Source organism: Mus pahari, chromosome 3 (assembly GCF_900095145.1).
Source record: "Mus pahari chromosome 3, PAHARI_EIJ_v1.1, whole genome shotgun sequence".
NCBI lineage: Eukaryota > Metazoa > Chordata > Mammalia > Rodentia > Muridae > Mus > Mus pahari.
The window spans coordinates 10,244,007-10,270,788 of record NC_034592.1 but is presented as its reverse complement, the minus strand read 5'-3'; the positions used below and the strand labels follow the sequence as shown (position 1 = coordinate 10,270,788).

The 26,782-nt window shown below is 38.2% G+C and overlaps 2 protein-coding genes across 2 annotated transcripts in view; one reads left to right on the top strand and one right to left on the bottom strand.

Moving 5' to 3' along the window:
* The window catches only part of Yme1l1 (YME1 like 1 ATPase), a 37,065-nt gene extending 29,188 nt beyond the window's left edge, over positions 1-7,877 (bottom strand). Inside the window, exons 1-3 of the mRNA XM_021192610.2 lie at positions 7,655-7,877; positions 4,165-4,296; positions 1,574-1,736 (exon numbers count right to left, since the gene is read on the bottom strand). Coding sequence (XP_021048269.1) covers positions 1,574-1,736; positions 4,165-4,296; positions 7,655-7,687 — 328 coding nt within the window. The 5' untranslated portion in view covers positions 7,688-7,877. The remainder of the gene's footprint in view (positions 1-1,573; positions 1,737-4,164; positions 4,297-7,654) is intronic.
* Positions 7,878-8,370: 493 nt separating this feature from the next.
* The window catches only part of Mastl (microtubule associated serine/threonine kinase like), a 41,184-nt gene continuing 22,772 nt past the window's right edge, over positions 8,371-26,782 (top strand). Inside the window, exons 1-6 of the mRNA XM_021193310.1 lie at positions 8,371-8,717; positions 13,739-13,876; positions 18,647-18,786; positions 19,364-19,452; positions 24,288-24,394; positions 24,810-24,957. Of these exons, the coding sequence (XP_021048969.1) occupies positions 8,535-8,717; positions 13,739-13,876; positions 18,647-18,786; positions 19,364-19,452; positions 24,288-24,394; positions 24,810-24,957 (805 nt within the window). The 5' untranslated portion in view covers positions 8,371-8,534. The remainder of the gene's footprint in view (positions 8,718-13,738; positions 13,877-18,646; positions 18,787-19,363; positions 19,453-24,287; positions 24,395-24,809; positions 24,958-26,782) is intronic.

Sequence of the window (26,782 nt, the reverse complement as noted above, 5' to 3'; positions counted from 1 at the left end):
CTTTATTTTTAAAAAGACATCTCACACATTAACATAACTTCTTTATAGCTCACAGTTCCTCATTTCACTATCACTTATGGTGAAATTACTATTTCTCTGGCATATGATTATATCTATCCATGAAATTAAAATAAGCAGATATTTTTTAAAAAGCCTCTTTTATTACAAGGATAGAGTAATAAAGAGCTGTTATTGCTGAGGGACCATTTCCAAGCTCTAATGATGTTGTAGAACGGTGCAAACATAGCTTCTAATAAGACTTAAAATATCTAGAGTAAAGCCAGGTGTGTTGGTGAGTACCTTTAATGCCAAAGCTCTGGAGGTAGAAGCAGGTAAAACTCTGAGTTCAAGGCCAGTCCTGTCTACATAGTGAGTTCCAGGACAGCCAGGGCTTCATAAGGAGATCCTGTCTCAAAAACCAAAACCAAAACACAAACAAAAAGTATGTAGCATTGCAAAGCATGAAAAAGGTTCCTTCAACAGTCAGGCTTGCAATCTTACAGTATCACTGAACTATATACACTCTCAGTCCCAACTCCTCACTGATTACTATGTGTCTGCATGTCCAGTGAGACTTAAGGCATTTTTCAAAAAATTCCCAGGTGTCCAACTAAAACACTCATTCCTAATATTTCTGCATGCCCAAGTGAAGCAAGTGCCTGACAGTATAAAGAATCTTAAATTTTGAAAATGCAGATTAGAAAAACACAAGAATAAAAGTATTTAAACATTAAAATAAAAATGTGTCCTTTTGAAGATTTACCCTGGGCCAAACTCTTTGGATGTCTATGTTCTAGTCTGAGCACTGAAACCTTAATTACACTTTTTTTCTCACTCTTTCATTTTTCTAATCTTTTATTCTTGGACTCCTACAGTTTAAGCTGATTTTTACAACATGATCTTCCATCAATATGAAGAAGGTATTTTGATATTTTTAAGAAGGCTTTAAGTTAGGCAGAGAGAGGCAGATCTCTGAGTTCAAGGCCAATGTGGTCTACAGAGTGAGTTCTGGACAGCCAGGACTACACAGGCATAACCTGTTTTGAAAAACAAAGGTTCTACTACTACCTAGTTTAGTGACATTTAAAAAAAAAAAAAAAATCACATGTGGCCCAGGTCTAAATATAACCCCAGGTATTGAGAAGGATGAGACAAGAAGACCATAATTTCAAGACTTGCTAGGGCTACAGAATGAACATGGCCTGTGTGGGTCATTTGCCAAAAATCTGGCAAAAGAAAAAAAAAAAAGAAAAAAGAAAAAAAGAATGTAACTCACTAGTAGAGTACTTCCCTAGCACAAGTGAGGTTAAGGATTCAATCCATGGAGTGGACGCAGCTCAGTGGAACAAGGCTTGCAAAGCGAGAGCAAACTCTGATGGCAATATTACAAGAAGCAAAGGAACACAGATAAATTCTCTGTACTTTATTATTTTTCTATAAATCTAAATTATAGCAGTAAGAAAAGTTATACATTTAAAAAGAAACTCAAAAAATGAACTGGCCCATAGTAAATGCTAATACACTACACCTATTATATCACTATTTTAATTAGAAATGACAATAACTAACATACCATATTTATTTTCAAAAAAGGACTGTGCCGAAATATGAGACGTATGCCAACAGGAAGAAACTCTTTTGTCTTTATAAAATCCAGGAAGTAAATTTTCTACCATTTTATCAATCTGTCCAATTTTCAATTCAGATAATCCAAGGTCCCTTAAATTAAGCACAGGCTAAAAAAGACAAGTCAGTTAAATTAACATTAATCAAACATTTAAAGAATACTTATCAAAAACGGTGAGGATTTCTTTAAATATAAGCATGTATTGATTTTTTTTTTTAATTCTTAAAAATAAGTTAATACAAACAGTACAATGGTTCCAGTTTTACTAAGGTTAGTCATGACATTTGACTACCCCAACCCCACAAAAAAAAAAAAATTCCCTAATAATGCCCTTAAATAAATGACATCACTGAAACCAAAAGAACCAGTTAAGCATTCTGAGTCATAATGAAGTGAAAGGCTTTACAAAGTTTTCCTACTCTTCATATAAAGCACTGTGATATGGTTCCAACCTAACAACCATCTATCACTCATAAGAATAATTATTTGCTGGATGGAGTACAGTGAAACAGACTATGTTGCGACAGATCATATTGATAGAACTTCCATTGTAATATAATTGTTCTTTCATTATTGTTATTAATCTTATTAACTTATAAATTCAACTTTATAGTATTTTCAGTAGTGAGGCTTTCTTGAACTGTATGATTGGAAAGTAGGATTATCAAAAGAAAAGCAATGGAGCACCTACAGTAAGGAGCAAGAGGAATTGGGCAAATAGGGTAAAATAAAGTACAAATATGACAAGACAAACTTTCCATGTAGTCAAAATACGTGTTATCATGCCAGGCATGGTGGGGTACACATGCAATCCTAGCAGAAGGTCTCGGAGTTCAACTCCTACCCATGACGACCATAACCACCTCAAGCGAGCTTCTTTCCTATTTTTCCTCTATTGTCTTCTGCCATAGGTCCTGATATCAAAACTAAGAACATCCAGTATTTACAGGTTAAAAGTTTTGAAAAACTTCACACTTTTTTCTTCAATAAAAAGTACACTCAGGAGGCAGAGGCAGGCAGATCTCTGAGTTCAAGGTCAGCCTGGTCTACAGAGTGAGTTCCAGGACAGTCAAGGATACACAGAGAAACATTATCTTGAAGAAAGAAAGAAAGAAAGAAAGAAAGAAAGAAAGAAAGAAAGAAAGAAAGAAAGAAAGAAAGAAAGAAAGAAAGAAAGAAAGAAAAGAACGAATATTCTGCACTTTTAACTATCTTATTAATAAAATTTGTAAATAGAAAAGGTTCTTAGTATGAATGACTTGCTGAATCCTTGCACACTGTTCATCAGTGACTTCATGATTATAAAAATACTGAAAGTGTAGTTTCCTGGCTTATAGATCTTACTTTCAAGTACTTATACTCTATTATTTTTGTTGTTTTGTTTTTGAATTGATTGATTGAGATAGAGTGCAGGCTGAGACTCCAGCCATGTCATCACCCCCATTTAATCTATCATTAAGGCAGTAGAAAATTATGGTATTACTGTGCTGCTGACTTCCTTAAGACTTAGGTAATGACTGTCACTATCCTGAGAGTTCTCAGCCCCACTCTTCCCCCAAGGAGCAATTGGCAACTGATGATTGCAACTGACCTATCATTTCCCTAAGGGATATAGCCACTAGTACATTAACCATGCTCCAGAAGTATCCCATTACTCATACAAGATACCCTAGTTAAACTCAGTGGGACACTAACAACCAAGCATGCCAAACCACATACCAACAAAGACATGAAAATGGGGGATGTGGGAGTGGTGGGCACTTTTTAGAAGAATTCAGAGGAAGTGAGACAAAACATTATATAGAGCTATGAAAATGTCAATTTTTAAATTTTATTTTTAAAAGGAAGAAAGGGGGCTAGAAAAAATGCTCAATAGGTAAGAGCACTTTTTCTGTTGTTACAAAGGACCAGGATTCAGTTCTAATACCACATGGTAGCTTAAAATCATCTGCTAACTCTAGTTCCGGGGGATCTGACACCCTAATTTAACCTCCATGGGCATCAGAATGTTCCACAAATAAGCAAACATCTATACAAAAAAAAATGAATAAGGTGAGATGGCTCAGTGGGTAAGAGTACCCGACTGCTCTTCCAAAGGTACAGAGTTCAAATCCCAGCAACCACATGGTGGCTCATAACCATCCGTAACATGATCTGACTTCCTCTTCTGGAGTGTCTGAAGATAGCTACAGTGTACTTACATATAATAAATAAATAAAAATCTCTTTAAAAAAATGAATAAATAAAAGTAACTAAAAAAAATTAATACTTTTTATAAAAAAAATTGGTATCAACAAGGAATATGAGAAGTACATAGCAAATATGTCATGTTTTAAAACGATAACCAAATAAATGAATACTCTTAATATATACAGCAAACAACAAAAGCCAGAATTAGCTGCCTTAATTACAAAGATAAGCTGAAAGCAGAAGCATTGGTATAAATGCTTAAATGAAAATATCTGACCAAATATATGATTAAAGTTCACCATACCAAAAGGCTTTCTCATATAGTTCAGATTCAGCTTAACTATTACCTCACTACTGGGAGCTTCATGCTCAGGAACTGTATCTCGATGCTGTTTTAGAGAAACAGATGTACTGACAGAAACAGATACATTTTTTGGTGAATGGAAGGCATTGATGAGATGACTGAGAGGAATTGTAACCTAGGAAAAAAACAAGTTCAAATTAAGCAGTCTAATTAAAAAAATAAAATAACAGAAACAATCTCTTATTTTCTAGTCAGAATTTAGACCTGTTAATAGTTAAAAATACACCAGATGTCAAAATTATGGCTAGGCTGGGATACAGCTCCATGCTAGCACCCCTCATCAGTGTAAATGATGATCTCTGAGCTCCAGCACCACATACACAAAACAAGCACATACACATACAGAGATCAGCATAAACATAAACACACATACATACACATGCAAAAAAATTGTCCATATTCATTTACTGCTGACAGGAAGAAAATTGGTTTGTTCTTTCATGACACTATCCTGGATATGTTAGAATCCAGGCATGGTGGTACACACTTTTTATCACAGCAATGCGGAGGAAGACAAGGCAGATCTCTGAATTCAATGCTAGCTTGGTCTATATAAAGTTCAAGGCCAGTCAGGAGGACTACACACTGACTGTCACAAAATTAATTAATTTGAAATACATATACTTTCATTCTCTAAAGTCTACTTTCTAGGAATTTATTCTAAGGACGTAATTTGACAAATGATGCACACCAATAAGACAATTTTTTTCCACATAAATTCAAAACAAATGGGAAAAAGCTGGAGAAAACAACTATTAGGGAAGGGGCAAAATAAAAGGCACGTCCACAGAAAGGCTTCACAAACATTAAAAGCAAAAGTTCACACCAAGAATTTTCTGATTGTTGAACTTCCCCATTGCCACCATCTTGCTCTAAACCCCACTACCTAATCTGTTTCTGCCCTTGCCCAGCTGTAACACACTACCAGCAAGAGATAAAAGTAATCATCATGGAAGTCGGCTAGATTATGCTTCTGCTTAAAATCTAACACTTGTAGAACATGTAAATCTTCTACAGTTTGGTTTTTATATTACCTCACTTCAAAACATGCCCTTTCATTCCCTGTGTGTTACAAATGGCTCAAAGAACACTTGAAAACCCTTTACTTACATTTACCAGTCATAAGAACATATGAAAAGAAGTACATAGGGCAAGGCCTGGAAAGAACACCCAGTGGAGGACACCCTCTATGGAGTTACAATGTAAAACCCTTCTTTCTGCACAGGAACTCACCATCCAGCAGCTCAGACAACTACTGCCTCCAAGAGTGGGAATTACAGGATGATGAAATTATCTGGTCTGACTAGTCCTATTCCAGGACTATTTGCAGATTCAAGTTACATTAGGACAAACACAAATGTAATCCATGGAGTTTATGAAATCATAAGCTTCATAACTCAAGAAATTTTAAGAATATAACAGAAGCTTAGTACGAGGAAGACTACAAAAATTAAGAATTTTTGTCATACCATATTATCCAACTAAAAGATAAACTCCTTATGGCAAGAATTTTTTTCTTCTTTAGTATTCTATGTTGCAACCCATGACAAGTGTGAATAGAGAATGCTAAATAGGCATTTTTGTTAAGTGAATAAAATAATGGGCTCTGATTATAAACCAAGTCTAATAATTTAACTAATTCAACCCGACACTAAAATTAGCCAGTGTTATACTTCTTGCTGTGAAGGCAGAGTCCCTTTAAAATTTATGCTTAATTCAGTTTCCATTATAACAGCAGTAAGAGGTGGAGGGTGATTAGCTAGGAAGGGTAGCACAGAACTATAAACTGCTCCATGCTACACAGGGTTGTACAAAACCCACAAGAAGCAAGTATTTAAGCCATGGAAGTCCAGTCCTTTCGCCACCAGAGTGGGTTTCCCCCTTGTTCTTTTGCTCTTCTACCATATTATGTTGTCTACCTCATGATAGTATACTATCATCATGCCTTCTTCATATAAATTAATATTATATTCAATAGTCTCTATTAGACATTTTTAATTACTAAAACTTCCCCAGACACTGTCATCCTAAAAAACAGCATTTTCTTGTATCAAGCTGACCAACACAGAAATATCACTTTCCACCATCTCTCCTATTTAAACTGAGGGAAATTCTATTACTTCTTTTCTTTTCTACTTTAATTTTTCTGAGATAGGTTGGCCGCCAAATCCTAATCCTCTTGTCCCTCTCACCAAGTCTGGAATTAGAGGTGCCACACTAGACAAAGCAATGTCTTTTCCATAATTACTGAATGCCTTTCCTACATCAGAGCAACAGCATCCTTAAATCTAGAACACTTACACTTTTGCCCTCTCATATTCTCCACACAAGAAGCCAGAGCAAGCCTCCAAATGAAAACCTGGTCACGGAAATAAAATGAATCGAATCTGTAACTGCCTCAAGGCTCCTCTCCAACCTCATCTCTGACACTGCTCCCTTTAACCACTCTGTTCTTGACACATGGGCCTGACTTTTGTTCCTCACAGGATTTTTTATTTATATTTTTCTGTCTGCCTGAAATTTCCGTTTATTGTTCATCTTTATTTCCAGTGACTAGGAGAAGTCCACATTTGCTTTGTTCGCTTGCTGCCTAAGTAGCAATGCCTTTCTCCATTAGTCCGCCAATACCATAAGAACTCAAAAAAAAAAAGGGCAGGTAGTAAGATTTAAAGAACATTTGGGGGGGGGGTGGTCTTTTGAGACAAGTCTCCAAGTCTCACTATGTAACATCTCTAGACTCTCTGCCTGCCTCTGCATCCCAAGGAATAATCATATTCTCAAGACAAGTTGATGGTGCATCTGGTATGATGGTGGTGGGAGCCATGATCCCAACACTTCGGAGGCCAGCCTGGACATAGTGATGACTAGGTCAGCAAAGATAGACAATGAAAACTTGCCTCAAAGAATAAAATATAATTAATTAATTAATTAAACATTATCACCCTCCCCCCAAAAGAAAACAAATTTTAATGAAACAAGGAAAAAATTAACATAATTTGGGTCCTGATTTAAAAAAAGTATTTAAAATTTAATTGCAAGAACCTAATGATTTAAAAATGTGCACAAGTTAATTATGCCCAGAAAGAAATTGTGATGTTATTCAAATTATTAGAGTATGTTTGAACTAAATTCAGCTTGAAAGGAAAAACGGGTAATCAGAAATGGATGGAAAGAACACTGTCTTCTTTACCTTTCTCGCAGATTTCACAAATCCCCATCTCAGACTGTCCAACCCTAAACAATCCCTTCTCAACAGAAATTCTGTGCAAGCCATTGGATAAGCTATGTGATGTCCACCACGGTTAGTGTCAGGTCGTCTCAGCATTGTCCCCCGATCTACTTTTCAGCCTGCGACTCAAACTGGGTTCGTCGCTTCCCTCACTAATTTGCTTCAGAAACAGCGATTCTACTACAGCATTAGCAAAAAAAAGTCGCAAAAGGGACGCAAAAAAACGCCTGAATGCTGGGCTCACCTGAGGCTGCACAGTGCTCGACAGGGAGAACATCTCCGGGCCCTCGAGACCTTACCCGCCAGCCGGAACTGCTTCCTAGCTTCAGCTCAGAGGAAAGGGGCTGAGCCCTTTTATTTTCTCTTTATTTCTTTCTGCTTTTCTCCCAGTTTCTCCCTTACTCCTCCCAGAAAAGAAAAAATGGCTTCCCCACCCGACAGCTGCTACGACGACATCTGCCCCGGAAGACCATAGGTACCGAAACAGTGCTTCCGGAGCAAGCCTCCACGTTCACCCCGCCCCAACCCGTCAGCGCCTCGCCTCTTCCGGGTACTGTTTTCACTTTGGGGTTGTTTTTCGAGGTCCCCACCAACACCACCACAATAAATTGGATCTTCTTCTAGTCGCTCCTAGTCTGTTTCTGGATTCAGTACGCGGTCACACGCGCTTAGCGCTCACCCAGGTTCTCCACATTCTGTGACTTCGCTAGCTTCCACACATCATCCCTAGCCATTGCTTAACAGTCGGCCTGGCTTCTAGCTCACGCGGAGGGAGGGAGAACTGCAGATCTTGACTGAGACTCGGAAGGAGCCCACCAGACTAGATCTGCATTAAAGTCTTAGTGCCTTGCTCGTTAGCCAGTGAATGCACTGCCTCGTCACAAAAAGCCACTGTCTCCGCGGCTGAGCCCCGCCCAGCGCTCCTTCCGGCAGCGCCGCCGGCTCCGCCCAGCGCCCCTCAGACTCCGCCCAACAGTGCCGCCGGCCCCCACCCGGCGATGCCTCCTTAAAGGGAGCCGGCAGAGCGCAGACGCGCGGTGACGTCACGGGAGGCGTTGGGCTTGGGCGAAACCTTTTTGAATCTATCTGGCGGGAGTTGCTGCTGCAGTGCGAGCTGTACAGCCATGGAGTCCGCCTCGGGAAGTGAGGAGAATGAAGGAGGTGCGGCGATAGAGGAGTGCGTGAGTAGGATCCCGGTACCAAGACCACCCTCCATTGAGGAGTTCACCATAGTGAAGCCCATTAGCCGTGGTGCATTCGGGAAAGTGTACCTGGGACAGAAAGGCGGCAAGTTGTACGCAGTGAAGGTAGGCAGTCAGAAGCGTGAAGGTCTTAAATGGTCCTCCCTTGCGGACCTCCCCTTTGCGTTGTTGAACAAATTCTGGGGCTGCTGGACCACTAGCCTGGAATGCCCGGCTTACAGAAGTCTGCACAGTCCTGCTTGTTGACTGTTGGCGTTTGGGCAGACTGCAGTGAGCAGGTGTCTGTCCTTCCCTTGCCCTGCCCTTCTCTGTATCCTGAGAATCATTAACCCAGTGAAAATAGCAAAACTTACCCAACTGTGTCCTGGCCATTGTTAACAAATGAGAAAACTGCGACTGAAGGCAGAGGCGTGAAGCCACAGCCATGATTCGTGAGTCATGTTTCAAATCAAAAGGCCTTAAGTATTTGTTGGTTATGTTTTCCTTGTTTGACATACATAATAGCCGAAATCTTGCTATCACAAACAGGATTGGTTTGTAGACAGTTCATATCCCTCTCTTACCAAAAAGAAGCTGCATTATATTCGAATTTTCTGTGACAAAATTTATATTGTGAAAGTTTTTAATTGTGTTATTTAATGTATCACCTGGATTTCGAGTTTATTTTGCTTTTTTACTAATTTGAGCTTCACCTGGATTAAGTTTGATACTTTGATTACGTTTGTAATAGTCACTTTCCAATGATGTTTTAATTCCAACTCTTTGATAATAGTTTATTAAGCAGGAGCAAGTGATGTAAAACCAAAATTTTTGCTTCTCAAGATTTCCATAGTGATATGTAAGCTGTAAGTTCATTTATAGAGCAAGTAGAAAGAAGTGTGTCCTAAATCAAGCGTTTCTTATCTACGTGTGATCGGAAAAACAGTCAGTGTTCGCTTAAAATTGTTCTAGCCACCCTTGCTTCTCATTACTACTTTGTAGTAATGAGTAAACATGACAAAGGAGGCTACTGACTGGTTCAGATTCCTGGTACCCAGTGCTTGGAGAATAGCACACAGTTAAGATAAGCAGCCCCCTATACTACATAGAGTTCATGATTCTTTACATGATGTCAAAGCAGTTTTTTTCATCTTAAAATTCGTAACATCTTGTGAATAAGAAAAGTGTTATTAAAATCTAGTTGTCAGTCAAGCAGTTGAAGCTTTCATAGTTCAGATGTCATAATGTTCACTAGAGATCCTCAACCAGTATATAAAATATGCTGCTCACTGTAAATCTAGTGGCTAACCTCTAGGATACTCCCACCACTGTATTTTACTTCTTTGCCATCAGTAAGCATAGTGTCTCATCAGGGCAAGAAAATCAACATATATCAAATTGATCTAAATGTAAAAGCAAATGAAAAATGCATGTTTTTTTTTTTTTTTTGTCCCTGTCAAACATGTATATTCTTACTTATAGAGACCAATAGTCACTTCTGGTGACTGAGGCAGAGGATTTGATTCATCCCTAAGTAGCAGAATCTGTAAAAATCAAACGTATGCATTTGGGTTTGGAACGTGCTTATGTACTTCTACTTGAATAAAGGTGTGTTCAGCGCTCTTAAAAAAAAAAAAAAGATAAGCAGCCCCGTCACCTGACTACCTAAATGACCCTCCTGCTTTGCTTCTTTCCCTTTAAGAGTACCAATGTCATCTCTACCCTTCAGGCTAGCAACTTGAGTTGCTCTTATATATAAGAGTTCATCTATGCACCACATACCCTTTGACTGATCCTGTTGTTCCTCTGGAAAAACATTCTTTTGTTTGTTTTTGTTTTGTTTTGCTTTTTTCATTCACAGGTGAATTTCTCCCCACTTATTTGTTCAGTGATGATTTTTGTAAATTAAATAGTATTGAAAACCAGTTTTTAAGGAATAGTTCCATAGCCCAAAAAATGACCTTTTTGCCTACTCACAGTACCTCTTCCCTTAATATGTCAGGGGGTAACTACTAACCCTCTGTCTCTCTCTTTGACAGTCCCAAATAGCCTCAGACATATGATGGAGCTGAGCATGACTAGCCTTAAATTACTGATAAGTATAGCTCCATTCCCTAAGTGAAGAGATTACAGGCATGTACCAACATGCCCTATGTACCAACTCACCTTCTATTTCTACAAGATTACCTTTTCTGGATATTTCAAATAAATGGAATCATACAGTGTATGGTCTTTAGTGTCTTCTTCTTCTTCTTCTTCTTCTTCTCCTTCTCCTTCTCTTCCTCTTTTTCTTCCTCTTCCTCCTCCTCTTCCTTTTCCCTTTGCCTGGTGGTTTGAGGCTCATCAGGCCTTAATTTCTATACTTAGTTGGTTGAAGTAGTTTCCAAACTAGAATCATTAACTTTACTTTTAACCTATTCTTTAGGTTGCAGTTTGCAGGCCAAAATCCAGAGTCCTTAAAAAGTCAGTCATATTCCCAATTTTTGACCCTTGATCTCTACTTTTATCTTCCACATAACCTATGTTAAAGCAACATCCAGGCAGCTAACTGGTCCCTCAAAGCCATGACTTATTTTCACACCTCAGGACTTAAGTTTATTCTGGTTCCTTCTTAACTGCTTTTATTCCACCTTTCTCTGCTTTTCAGCCATTGTTTTGTTTTGAGGTTTACTTAATTCCCTGGAAACCTCTGATTTTCCAGACTCAACTCACTGAAATTGTTACTTTGTATGTTGCTGAAATATTTGCTTTTCCTTCTCTAACACCTCAAGCAATCATTTATTGTTGTTATGAAAACACCAGTTAATCTCTCCTGTAAATATTTTGGGTACCTTGGCACCACCTAATAAGCTTCATAGAGCTTCTGCCAGTGAGATAACAGGTAGAATCATGTTGTTGGCTTGATTTGTTAATCTCTCTTCATTGCTGGGAAAGAGAGACCTAGGGCCTTGCCGCTATTAGATTAGTGATCTATGGCTGATCTACATCCCTAGTCTTTCCCTTGGTTTTTTTGTTTTTGTTTTTGTTTTTGTTTTTTTTAAGGAAAGGAGGTAAAGCTAAAATGTGTCATGTATTTATCATTTTATTAAATAATGAGTGTCTTTCTTATAGTAGTAATAAGCATTCCAGCATATTTTATTGGTTCTTTATGAGTTTCTCCTCATGCATGCCAACCCCATATTCCTCTCCCCATCCCTTTATACCCACCTCCCATCATTGCACCAACCCTCCAAAAGAAAACAAACAAAAGAAACAAAATCTCATTGTGGAAGCTGTAGTGTGTGTGTCCCACAGTACACCCTTTTTCCATACTTCTTGCAAATGTTCATTTCAAGGCCTCTGGCTTCTGCTACACTAACAATATTGGATCTTCACCAGAACCCCTCTTGGATATCCTGTTGTTGCCCTGTGTCATGGAAATCCTGCAGCTTTGAATCTGTAAGACCAGCCCCTTCATATGCTACAGCAGTTCATAGGTGGTTTAGATGTTGGGGTGAGACAACTCAAAATCCAGATTTGGGTGGTAGCTTAGCTGGTTAGCCCAGCAGCTCTCCAACACCCACACCACCAGGACAGACTCTCCAGCACTGCCCCAAGTATTAGATAGCTCAACTACTGCCCAGACTGGCAAGAGAATAGAGCCACCTCTCTCATTCTCATGCCCTCTGAGCTGGCTCACCCTTCCCACAGCACCAGGGCCAGCTCTGTTGTGCTACCCAGGGCTCTCATGGCCTTGGGACCAGCTCTACTGTTTGTTGTAGGTGGCAAGAGGTGAGGGGAAGAATTGCAGTATTTTTTTTTTAAATATATTTTCGCTAATTCTTTGAGAATTATTTAATCCCAGTGTTACTATGTCATTTAATGCTCCAATTTTAGCATATAGTTTTGTTTCTTAGCTAGTTTACCTTGAAACTTAAAAGGTGTAATTTGGCCGGATAGGATGGCACACACCTATACTCCCAACACTTGTGAGGTGAATGTGGTAGAATTGAGAGTTCAAGGGCAGCCTCAGCTGTTTATTAAATCCAAAGCCAGCCTTAGATACATAAGGATGGTGATATAGTTCAGATATTTCTGTAAAGCAGAATTTAATTTGTGGTTTTTTTGTTTTTTTTTTAAGATTAAAATCTTATTCTGTGGTCCAGACTTGCCTCAGCCTCCCAAATACTGATATTACAGTCTTCTGCCAGAATGACCAGTTCTCATCATTCATGAAATAAACAGATTTCTAACCTTAAAAATGGGGTAGATTTCTTTATGTATTAGCATTTTGGCTGACTATATATATATATATATATATATATATATATATATATATATATATATATATATATATATATATATATATATATGCACCATGTGTATATCTAGTACACAAGGAGGCTCTAAGAGGATGTTGGATTCCCTGGAACTAGAGTTACAAATGGTTGTGAGACACTATAGGGTGCAGGGAACTAAATTCAGGTCCTCTATAAGAGCAAGTTATTTTAAGCATTCAGCAGTCTGAATCCAGCCCCCAACATTTTTACTTTATTCCCATCTATCAAAGAGTGACAATATATATGTGAGTGTGTGTCACATGTGTGGAGGTCAAAGTGTTCTAGATTTCTTGGATCAGGAGTCACAGGCAGATGTTAGCCTCCTAATGTGGGTGCTGAGAAGAAGAACTTGGATCTTCTGGCAGAGTAATACATACTCTTAACTACTGAACCATCTTTCCAGCCCCTGACATTTTTACTCTGTTCCTAAGAATGAGAAGCTAAAATATATGTGTATGTTTACATGTAAACATGTATTGATATTTACTTAACTATCTAGTTATTGGGTGGGCTTATTAGGAACATTATCTTTTGACTTTGTTACAATAAAATTTTCATACAAACATACAGATCAGTCAGGCGTTAATTCATTTTCTTTCTGAAGTACATGGTACTTTGCCAAATTCCAACACAAACAGTGCTTTCTTGAAAACGTTTTTTAACTTGTTTCACCATCTGAAATATTTTTCTGGCAGTTTCCTGATGTCAGTCAGATCTAAATGACATCTGTATATTTTCTTTCTTAGGGTTTTTATGATGTCGACTTTGAAACTTCTGGACATTTTTTAATGAGAGTAAATGTGTCTCTTGTCATGTTATCTATCATAGGTTGTCAAAAAGGCAGATATGATCAATAAAAATATGACTCATCAGGTACAAGCTGAGAGAGATGCCCTGGCACTAAGCAAAAGCCCTTTTGTTGTGCATCTGTATTACTCACTGCAGTCAGCAAGCAACATCTACTTGGTGAGTGAACAGCTTTGTACTCTCTTGACTCAATAGTCACTGAACCCAGTGATCTAGAGCATAGTATGTGTGTTAAGCATATTTGCATATGAATTCCTACTTTGGTGCTTAATGATCTTGACCTACTTACATGTTGTTTAAATGAGAAAAAGAGCAAATAGGTTGTGGTTATACATATAGAGAGGGGAGGGGGCAGGAGATCCATTTTTAAGGAATCTGACCATTAACTGTTAGTAGGTGGCAAATCCAAACTACAAGGTAGACAGATTGTTGTTACTCTAGAGACTGATGAAGGATTAATGCTGCCATTTCTGCAAGCCATCTGAGGGCAGACTTCCCTTTACTTTGAGGATTTTAATCTTTTCTCCTGTTAACAACCTTCAACTGATTGTTTGCGATCTATTGACATTTTGGAGAATAATGTGCTTTATCAAAGCCTACTAATTTAAAGTATACCTCATCTAAATACTTTAGGCAAATTATAAAAATGATACTTGTTCTAAGAATTTGCCTGGTACCTGATGATTTATTCCATTCCAATCTTTAATAAACCTTCAAGTATATTTAGACTGGTGTTAATATGGTATAAAGATCTAATAAGATAGAAATTTTGGAAAGGAAGAAGGTTTTGTAGCATAGTGCTGAGCACTTTTTTACTACACCAAGATGAATTTACAAGGCAATTTTATTTTCTTGTTATTTTTTAACAAGCCACAGTTCAGATGAATGGTGAATAGAATCATACAGTAAGCCCTGTCTGTTTTCTCTGAAGGCAGCAGACAACATAGAATCCTTTTGACAACATGGAATTCCAGTATTTGGTCATGAATTTGACCATTCCTTTGGTGATTATATTGTTAATGAAACTGTTTCAGGTCTTTGTCTGGTTCTGTTTTCTCTAGTCAGGTGAATTTCAGTGCTAGGTGGTAATGAACTTCAATGCTGAAGATGACACCTGTTGATTCTAGGGAAGTAATTTTGGTGTGAGGGTGCAAGTTTGGGTATTCACCTCCAAAGCAAAGTTAAAAGCTGTGCAAGATGGCACAGATCTATAATATCAGCACTTAGAAGGCAGAAGAAGGAAGATGGCAAGTTCTAGGCCAGCTGGTGCTATATAGAAGACCCTACCTAGAGACGGGGGGGGGGGGGGTGTTAGGGAGGGCACCTTCAAAAAATGTCTAGATTAGAAAACTCAAATAGCACTCTGTTCTTTAGGGTGATACATTATAGAAAATGAATATGAAATATAAGAGAAATTGATTTTCCATCTTGTAAGCCAGTGTTTACAAACCACTGTGACCCATGACCAAGCTAAGAAGATTTGTAATCCTTTTTCGTTTTTGTTTGTTTGTTTTTTAAGCTTTGGGTTTAGTCTCCAGCACCAAATAAACTTGGTATGGTAGTATACACATTTAATCCCAGCACTGAGGAGGTGGAGGCTAGAAGGTTAGGAGTTACAGGTTATCCTTAGCTACAAAAGAAGTTTGAGGCTACCCTGAAGACAGAAGACCTTGCTTTTAAAAATGTACAGGAGTGGGGGGAAAATGTTAAAGACTACTGTTTGAAGTTGGGATGGCTCAGTGGATAAGAGTTCCTGCTGCATACCCATGAGGACCTACAAATGTGATCATAAACAACCTGGTAATACCAGTGTTATCGGGTCACAAAGACACAAGATTGCTAAAGTTTGCTGCTCCAGATTCGGTAAGAGAGACCTTCTCACAGAGAATAAAGACAGTGATCCAATAGTATTTCTAACGTCCTCTGGCCCCTAAGCACATACCACACAATACCAAGAGAAGACTTCTGATACATGAAAATTACAGTGAACTTGGAGTTTTAGTCAGGAGGTAAGGTTTTATTAGAACCTAATAACATTCTTTTGTTTATGTCATCATCGTCTTTGGCAGTGTCAGAGTGGCTGAGTGAAATAGTTGCATTAGAATCCCACAAAGCTTAAAGTTTATTATCTGGCTCTTCACAGAATAAAAGGTAATATCCTTGAATGCTATGTCCAAAGAAGGTAGAAGTTGTTACCAGCCTGGACCAGACGTTTCTAGGTTGTTGGCATCTTGCTCCAGAAATAGCCAAGTAACAAGTTTTACTCAAAGGCACAGTGAATGGGCAGTTCAACAGGAATAGCAGACTGAGAAATCTACTCCAAAGCACTTCGGTACTGCCTGGGTCTTCCAGGAGGAAGAGGAGTTGACTGATCGGAGAGGGACTTGGGGAATCTTCTGTTTGATTGATAAGCTTGGGTAAACTATTGTCCACTCTGCATGTCATTTCCTATGATGCATCTGATTTTAATTACATATATACCCAGTTATGCGTAGGCATATGGTCATAAATAGAGCTTGTCCCTTGACAGTTCATGTTTAGAATGTGGATCAACTAGTCGGCACTAGTGCAGACTGAAAAAGCCCACCACCTCTGCTTTCAGGATATGTTTCGAGATGTGTTTGACCACAGAGAGTTAAGGTCTGCTAGGGAGGATGGGTCAGGGTGACCCAACTGCTTTGTTTGGAAAGGGGATATACTTGCAGCTGAATGCAGATGGGGCTGGAGCCAGACATGATCCTGGGTTGGTAAGCTATCTTTCTGCTTGTCTGCCTCTGCTTAATCCTTTAATTCTTCTTGAGGTCTCCAAATGCTTTTACAGCACCCTATTTTGCTTGTTTGTATGTCAAAATCATGACTGTGACTGATTTAACTTCTTGGTATCCAGTAGCTTCAGTCCCTATTACAACAGTAAGTGAGTTACCATTTAACATGGAGCTTTTTGTTTTTACGCTAGAATTACTATAATAATTAGACAGCTATAATATTTCCTTTGTTGTTTTTGGCTGTTTATATGTGGGACTGGGGCTCAAACCGCGGGCCATACACATGCTAGGGAAGAATCCTGCCACAGAGCTATATCCCCAGTTCTATTTCATTCATTCTAGACATTTAATAATAGACAGTGTCTTACCTATCACATCTAACTTCATTATTGGTTTAGATTCTTAGATCTTGGTGCTATAAATGTGGTCCATAAACAAACAATGTCAACACTATCTAGGGCTTTATTAGAGATCCAGAGGCCTAAAGATATAGCTCAGTGGTAGTGTGCTTGTCTAATGTCCACTAGAGCCTGGGATCAATCAGTCTCCAGGTTTGGGGGGATGGAGAGCAACTCAAAAAGACTTAGAGTCCTCTCTGAGTGTCTGCTGGTAGCCATCACTGAAAGGGGAGCATCACTTTGATACTTCTACACGATATTCATAACTTGGAATCATGAGGAACTAACCGAAAACCTCAAATTAAAAAGCTTCTCCCTGTAAATAAACCTGTTTTCTTCAACATTTTATTGTGAACTATGCACATATACAAACACTGGACATAGGCTCCAGATTAGAGAAATGGAGAAATGTAGCAAAAAAAACTTGTTTTGTGGTCTTGTAACTGGGGAGTGGGAGGAAAGCTATAAAAAGCAATATTGAGATGGTCATAGAAATCTAAATATATACTACATATTAGGGTCTTATTGCTCTGTACTTGCAGAAGGCTGCCTTATTCAGCAATTCAGGTTAAGTTTAATGGCAAATCAGGCGTCACAGGACAAGCCCACAGTCTCAGCACTTGAGAGGTAAAGGCAAGAGGATTGCAAGTCCTAGGCCAGCCCAGGGGTACAGCAGAATACCCTGTCTTGAAACAAAACAAAAATATATTAACTTTTATTATCAAATTAGTCAGCAAAAATAGAACACTAGTCAGGTGTGTGTGCAGCACACACAGGTGTGACTGCAGCAATAAAAAAGCCAAGGCAAGAGGGACTGTGGAACCCAGGAGTTCAAGACTAGCCTGAACAGCATATTTATTAGAGTGTAGACATTAATATGTGTCTTAGGGTTTGTAGTGCTGTTATAAAACACCATAACCAAAAGCAACTGGGGGAAGGAAAGGGTTTGGGGGCTTACATGTCCTAAGTTACATATCACTGAAGAAAGCTGGAACCTGGAGATAGAAGCTGATGGGAGGGCATGGAGGGGATCTGCTTACTGGCTTGCTCCTTGGGGCTTGCTCATCTTGCTTTCTTATAGAACCCAGGATTTCCAGCCCAGGGATGGCAGTACCTACAACGTGCTGGGCCCTCCCCCATCAGTCACTAAGAAAATACCCTATAGGCTTATTGGGGCATTTTCTCAAATGAGGTTACTTCCTCTCAGATAACTAGCTTATGTCAAGTTGACATAAAAACTAGCCAGGACAATTCATAATATTAACATTAAATAGGTGAGTGGAGTGCCGGGCCTGGTGGCGCAGGCCTTTAATCCCAGCACTCGGGAGGCAGAGGCAGGCGGATTTCTGAGTTCGAGGCCAGCCTGGTCTACCAAGTGAGTTCCAGGACAGTCAGGGCTATACAGAGAAACCCTGTCTCGGAAAAAAAAAAAAAAAAAAATGTGAGTGGAGAAGAAACCAGCTAAAAATTTGTGAACTGAAATGTTGGCAAGTGAGAAGTAATTCTAATATAATTCTAATAGTCTTAATACTTTTGTGTAACTGACCAGTTTAATTTTTCACCAGAAAAATAGTAAGGATTAATGGTGCATGCCTATATAATCCTAGTAGTTGGAAAGCTGGGGCAGAAAATATTTTTTATCACTCAGGTACATAAGTGATAACACAAATAAAAATAACTTTTATTGTGTAACTATTCTAAACAAAATAAAACTAATGCCTACACAGTATATATTTCAAAAATATTTTTAAATTCTCTTTTGATAGATAATGGAATATCTTATTGGTGGAGATGTCAAGTCTCTCCTACATATATATGGTTATTTTGATGAAGAGATGGCTATAAAATATATTTCTGAAGTAGCATTGGCTTTAGACTACCTGCACAGACATGGAATCATCCATAGGTAAGACTGACTTTTCTATACATTGTTATTTAAAGAGGATTGTGTTTGAATCTTTAATATATGTAGAAAATACTTGCTTACATACAAGACATGCCTATTTACCTACAGCACAGTTGTAATATATACTTAGAGACTGCATTAGCTCTTATTTAATCTCCCTATATTTTGTTAAGTATTGCTTCGAACATAAACACAACATTTTAATTAACGATTATTAATCTCTTTCCACTCCCATACCACCATACAACAGTTATACAGTTTGTGGTCCCACCTTTCATCAGATCAGAGAAAGGTTAAGTGGCTCTGCTCTATTAAAGCTTAAATCATGCCTTGCTTTAAAGAGGTGGATATAAATTTGCACTGGCAGAAGGATGAGATATCCAAAAATAAAGCCAAACAAAATCTAGTATTGAACCACACAAATTTTTGTAGATTCCAATATGTAACAGATATTTCTGAGAGTTTATTTGAAAGGAAATAACTACAGTTGTCTCTTGTAATTCCCCCCACTTTACATGGTATTTTAACATCAAAATTACTTTTCTCAGTATCTGGTTTTTTGTTTTTTCATATTCAGGGATTTGAAACCAGACAATATGCTTATTTCCAATGAGGGTCATATTAAACTGACAGATTTTGGCCTTTCCAAAGTTACTTTGAATAGAGGTAAGAATGATAGCAGGTAAGTGCCTTTTTAAAAACCCAACAAACTTTGAGACTCTTTCATTAAGTTTTTTTTTTTTTACTGTACTTGATAAAATGTGATGGTTGTTTGTTCTGAGATAGTCTAGAAGTGAGTAGGTGATGTTGGGTTTGTCCCATTAAAAGTAGACTTGGGGTATGTTGGCATAATATTTGCTTAAAATGATCCAATCCTAGAACAAAAAAAGAGGAGGAAGAGGAGGAAAAAGATGAAACAAACAAGTAAAAGATCATTCTTGGATCTTCAAAGGTCCTTAAAATTCCTTAGATATTTAAAAAATGGAACTGGCAGCCATTGTTCTCTTTATCAATGCTAACACAGGATAGATATTTAAGCATGAACCGACTAAGCTAAACTATAATCCAGAGCTGATTCCTAAAACTTATGCAGATACATCTTGCCACTACCAAGGCCTTGATAGATACAATTTATTCCTATATGTATGGAAATAAGTTCATTTCTGAGTAGGAATTTTTAAAATGCTAGCATAAAAAAAAACAACAAAGTAACATCTTACACTATTAATACCACAAAGGAACACTGCCCTATGAACAAAACTACAAAAAAAGAAAAAGAAAAGAGAAGAAAAAAGCGCAGTTTTTCTAAAGAGATTTTATATTGGCTTAATGCTGTCAAGAGAAAATTTGTATATTTAAGAAGACAAAATGGAGAGATGGCTCAGTAGGTAAGAACACTGACTGCTTATCTGAAGATCCTGAATTCAAATCCCAGCAACCACATGGTGGCTCACAACCATCTGTAATGAAATCCGATGCCCTCTTCTGGTGTGTCTGAAGACAGCTACAGTGACAGCTACAGTGTACTTACATATAATAATAAATAAATCTTTAAAAAAAAAAAAAAGACAGAATATTTTAATTCTCTCTAATTTTATATGGGCTTTTGGGGGGGGAGAAGGTAGAGTAAGGGTTTTTGTAGCCTTGGTTGTCCTCAAACTTATTATGTAGCTGAAAATATCTGTGAACTCATGCCTCCACCTCCCAAGTGCTGGGATTATAAAAGTAGGTCCCTAACTATATCTGGTTTCGATGTTTTGATTTCTAAATACTAGAGACTGAACAAGGCCTCTTGTATGCTAAGCAAGCATCCTGACACTAAGCTAAGCTACATTCCTAGTCTGTCATTATGTTTTAAGATTTATTTTAAGGTGCTGTGTCTAGAGAACAAGGTGTAAGTGAATAAAGTGATTTGCAGTACCATTGTATAATGAATTGAAACAAGACATTACTTAAGTTCATCATAGAAATGTGGCAAGGTGATAAATTACCAATATGGAAGTATAGCTAATTATCTATTCAGCAGTATACAAAAGGAATTAGTGAAATGGCTCAGCAGTTAAAAGCATTTGCTGCACATGCAGAGACCCAGAGTTCAGTTCTAAGCACTGACTTCCAGGGGCTTGCAACTGCCTATAATCCTGCTCCAGGGGATCTGATGCTCTCTGCTGGCCTCCACAGGCACACACATGCATTTGAGCTTACACACACACATGTACACTTAAATACATTTTTTAAAAAGAAGTATAGATGAAGAAGAGAGAGGCCATTGGGAAGAGGTGAAGAGATGCTAGGGGACAGGAAGGAATGAGAACAAGGTATATCACACAATGTATAAAGATGTTGTTGATGAAATCAAGTCCTTTGCATACTAACTTAGAGGATTAAAAAACAAATGGAAAGAAAGCTGGAGAAGAGAATGCAACACATGGCCCTGGGGTAGTGTGCTTGCCTAGCATATCCAGGGCCCTAGATCTGCATTTTACCAACACAGATACAGACACCAAAAGGGTTGTATGAAAAGGCAGACTTTTTTGTTTTAGATTTTGAATTATTTATTTATTATTGTGTCTATGTGCATGATATGAAGGCATACATGGCATGTGTGGAGGTCAGAGGACAGCTTCGTGGAATAAGTTCTGTCTTACCGTTACATGGATTTCAGGGTTCAAACTCAGGTCACCAGACTTGGGGAATAAATGCATTCACCCACTAAGCCACCTTACTAGCCCTTGTTTTTGGACTTTTCAGTCATGTTCTTGTTCTATAGCCCTGACTAGCCTAAAATTCATTATATAGACCAAGCTGGCCTTGAATTTGTGAGTCTCCCTATCTCTCTAGCCTCTGTCCCTGAGCACAGGTATACGGGAATGTGCTGTCACATCCAGCTTTTTCAAAAGGTTTGTTTAATATATGAAGAATAATGTAAAATTGGAACTAAAAATTGTAAGCTCTAAGTTATAATGGTTTGAAAATACAAGTCTACAATTATTCCTAAATTACGTAAAAGTCTTACCTAAGCTGATATGAAAGTATTTATAGTCATCCTAATGCCACTTCATATGATTTTTCACATCTCTTGATTCAGAGGTAATTGTGCAGTCTATATGAAGTTCCATTAAGGATGTTCTATAATATATAATAGGTTCACTATATTAGCTTTCTTATAATGTAAACAGCAAACCCAGCTTCTAATCAGTTACTGCAAAAATGGATAAGAATGACATTGGTATGTTTAAGTCATTTTTAGTCATAAAGTAAGGCAGGCCTAGAATATGTAAGATTATTATTCCCTTTTTTTTTTAACTGTTTCATCGGTGTGACACAAATGAAATTGGTATGTTAAGACTTGAAGTATAATGCTTTTGTTTTAAGACAGGTCCTTCCTTGGACCTTAAACTCATGGAAATTTTACTGCTTCAGCCTTCCAAGAGCTGGGGTTTCAGGTTGAATACATTTCTTAAAGACTTACATCAAATAAAACAGACTTTTACTTTTTCATCTAAGTAAAATAATAAAGTATTAATTCAGTGTTGAGTTATTTTAAAGTAGTATCTTAGTCACTGTTACAGTGCTATGAGAGACTCAAAGCAACTCTTATAGAAGCAAGCACCTAACTGAGGACTTGCTTGCAGTTTCAGGGGATTGATCCATTATCATCCTAGCAGAGAGCTTGGCTGCATGCAAGCAGGTACTAGAACTGTAACTGAGAGCTTTACATCCTAATCCGCGGAGTGAGAAAGACCTGGCATGGGCTTTTGAACCCTCAACGCTCACCCCACAGTGACACACTTCCTCCATCAAGGTCACACCTCCTCCAACAAGGCCATACTTCCTAATCCTTCCAATCCTTTCAAACAGTTCCACTCCCACGTCACTAAGCATTCAAATATATTGAAACATGCTAATAAAATAGATTAATTTCTCTCTTGACCTAAGCTTAACATATTAGATGATATAAAAGGCCCATAGTTGAATTAAATTACTTCTTTTTCTCAGTACTTTATAACAAAAATTATCTTGCCTAATTTCAGAGCTTATAATTTTTAAGTCTAACAGGTAACAGTGAATTTCCACACATTTCTAATGTATTTTAGTGGTACTCACACACACATACTTCACGCTGTCATCCCACGTCCATTGATCCCCTTCTTCCTAATCAGTCCGTCTGTTGCTTTCATATCCTTTGTGTTTTCTTAAATGCCCAGTTAGTTATAGTAGGGTCATTTACTAGAGTGTGTGCCCTTAACAGTGACTACCTCAGAGAAAGAACTGTCTCTTCCTCCCCCAGAAACCATTAACTACATATAGATCCTCAGGAAAGAGAAACCTTATTAATACCTCTTCACCCCACAGCATCATATTGGTGGGCCTAATCTTATGTAGGTATTGGTCAGGTGATCGCAGTTGGCTTAAAATATTTAAGAATACTGTAGACATTCCTGTAAGTCAGAATTCCCACACCAGTCTCACCCCATTTGCCAGCTGTAGTATGAACTATATCCCTTCATGCTGAGCATTATTCAACAGTCACTTGCCTTTATCATTTTGATTGGATATGAGCATCTGTACTTACTGAGTGCACTCCAAAAGTAAACTGCTCTAGCCAGAGCCAACAGCAACAATTATCTGTGGCTATAAACATTATTATTTTGAAGGTGATTTGATGGGTACATCATATCTATTTGTCAAAATAAGAGCAGTAGGGACCTCCCCCTTCCGAGGACCTAATACATCCCCAGCCATGAACTTTTGACTGAGTTTAGAGTATCAGACAAGGATTCCTTCCCTCAGAGCAGGAGTTAAATCCACTGTGAGACTAGTGGTAAGTCACCTGCATAACACACTTAGCACTCTTGCACCAATGGCCATGTCTGCCTCTAGTCTAGCAGCAGTAAGCATCTGCACCTCGACAAAACTGTTACTGATCATCCCCGCCCCTCCCTGGCAGTCCCCTAGCACCCTCTGGTACTGTGATGACTAGCCAGCAGTGAGGAAACTCCTAGCTCCATTCCATGGTAGTGTCTCTATAGCTTACAATGACAGAGCGTGGTTTGTGAGATTGTAAGCCATACAACATCATTTTGGTGAATAGACAACAGCAGTGGCAATTGCTTATACTGAAATAACTGATAATTAGTGACCAAGTGTTTCTTGAAAAGCTGATAGCATTCTGGATTATTTCATTGTATTCAACCTTTCTACAAGGCTGTTCAAGAAAACTTTTTTTCCAGTCCTGAGACTTAAACCCTGGGCCTTATGCATGCTGTGCTGGGCAAGACACTCCACCATTGAGCTATATCTCTATTTCTCAAAAATTTAGTGATTTCAATTAGTTAATTACTTATAAATGTTGCCTCTGCATATATGTATCCTACACCAGCCAGTTCTGTAGGTACAATTTCTAACGTAAAAAGACAAAGCTCAGAACATGTGATTATTTATATACTCAATAAGCAAAGGTTTTAAATATATTCATATATTTTCCTTTGCATGTATAGACATCAATATGATGGATATTCTCACAACACCATCAATGTCTAAACCTAAGCAAGATTATTCAAGAACTCCAGGACAAGTCTTATCTCTCATCAGTTCTTTGGGATTTGTAAGTACTTCATAAGGAAAACTCATAAACTACCTTTACATAATTATCACTTAACATTTTAAAGCCTGCTTTAAAATAAAAATAGGATGGATGTAAGTACCAAGCATGAGATGGGATTAGCTTTGGCAGTTTTTTTATTCAGGTGGTAGAATATCTATCTGCTGTATCCATCTGAAGATGAAGCTCACACTACTTGTGTTTAACTTTTGCTTTTAGTATTTTCTTTTTAAAATGTTTTTATCACGTGTAGGTGTAGTGTGTACACCACGGTGCACAAGTGGAAGCAAAGGACACTTGTACAAGTCAGTTCTTCTTCCACCACATGGAGAACTAGGGATTGAAGTCACGCCATTAGGCAGCAAGTGCCTTTACCTTTACCATCTCATTGACCTCAAATAATTTTGCTTTTTAATAGTTCACACCAGTTGGAGAAAAAGATCAAGACTCTACAAACATGTTTTCAGCTCCTAAGTCTGAAGCACAACTTTCTCGAGGATTAATTTGTCCTATGTCTGTAGATCAGAAGGAGCCGAATTCTTATTCTAGCAGACTGCTAAAATCATGTGAGTATAAAAGGATATTTTATTCCACCAAGTATGTGCTTTAAAGAACAAAAATATCTCAAAACTTTACATTTTTTTTTGTAAGATTTATTTATTGTTATATGTAAGTACACTGCAGCTGTCTTGAGACACACCAGAAGAGGGCATCAGATCTCATTACAGATGGTTGTGAGCCACCATGTGGTTGCTGGGATTTGAACTCAGGACCTTCAGAAGAGGAGTCAGTGCTCTTAACCACTGAGCCATCTCTCTAGCCCAAAACTATATTTCTAATAGCAATTTAATAACTTCAGACAGTCTGTGGCACTCCTATATTTTATAACATATACGCTATTTCTGACAAACAGATTTTGTAAGTTCATAGAATAAACTGTCCTGCTAACAATCATATTCAATTACCTTAATGATTGTTGGGTGAATTTCACTATGCTTGGGTCTATGGAAATTTTATATGAAGAGAATAAAGTAACTGCAGTGTGGTATGCCTTTGTAAACTTATTTTTAATAGTTTTGAGGTAGTTTAAAAACTCAAAATGAAGGCTGTGTTTTCTTGTTATTCTTTTTGTTGGAGGTGGGATTTGGGTTTCGTTTTGGGTTTTTGTTTATTTTGATTTGTTTTGTTAGTGTTTTTTAACAAGTTCTCAATATGCTGTCCAGGCTGATGTTGAACTATTAGCTCAGATTAGCCTTTAAATTTCAATCCTCTTACCTCAGCCTCCTGAGTACTAAAATTACAGATCTGTGTCACGACAACTGGTTTCCAAGTAAACGTATCTTTGCATTTGAAAATGGATGTGGAATATGGTGGCATACACCTTTAATCCCAGCAACCAGAGGCAGTTAGGTCTCTAGTTCAAGACCTACCAATCCACCTAGAGGATTTGTATATGAAAAATTAAATTACATTAAATGAGCTTTGAGATGAAATCTCCTTCCTAATTGTAAAACGTAATGCTTACTACGTTACAAAGCTCTAATTTTCCAGAGTTTAATGTCATTTTCATCCCTTTTGGAAAAGAAAAAAGATACATGAATCTTACCTCTCTATTGCTATAATAAAACTGCATGACCAAGGCAACTTAGCAAAAGAAAGCATTTAAGAATTTAATTGGGCTTCCAGCTCCAGATGTTAGAGGTCACGATGGCAGATCTAGGACACAGAAGTAGGTGGTTTGAGCAACAGCTGAGAGCTCATATCTTGATCCACAAGCAGGAGGCCAAGAGTACACTGGGAATGTCTTCTTTAACCTCAGGTCTGTACCCATGACAAACCTCCTCTTATAAGGCTACAACTAATCCTTCCCAAACAGTTCTACCAACTGGGGACCAATCAGTCAAACATCTGCCTTTGCAGGCCATTCTCATTCAAGCCATCACAGTGTGCATCCTCACCTTATTCAGTAAAGCATAACTGTCTTGGGTCTAATGGAAAGTGCAGTGAGGGCATTTAATCAGTCCACAAAACCACTTGAGAAAGCTAGCATGGTGGTGCACTGTTATAATTTCAAAGCTAAAGATAGGGGCAGGGATCCCCTGGGCTGGCAGCCAACCTAGACTGCTTAGCCAGCTCTAGACCAGTAAGAGATCTTATCTCAAAAAACAGAGTAGGGGATGGAGAGATGACTCAGCAGTTAAGGGCACTGGCTGCTTTTCCAGAGAACCTGTGTTCAATTCCCAGTGCCTGTGTGGCAGCTCACAACTGTCTATAACTTCAGTTCCAGGGATCTAACACATACTCTGACCTCCATAGGTATTAGGCATGCACATGGTGCAGACATACATGCAAGCAAAACACTTAAAAATTGGGCTGGTGAGATGGCTCAGC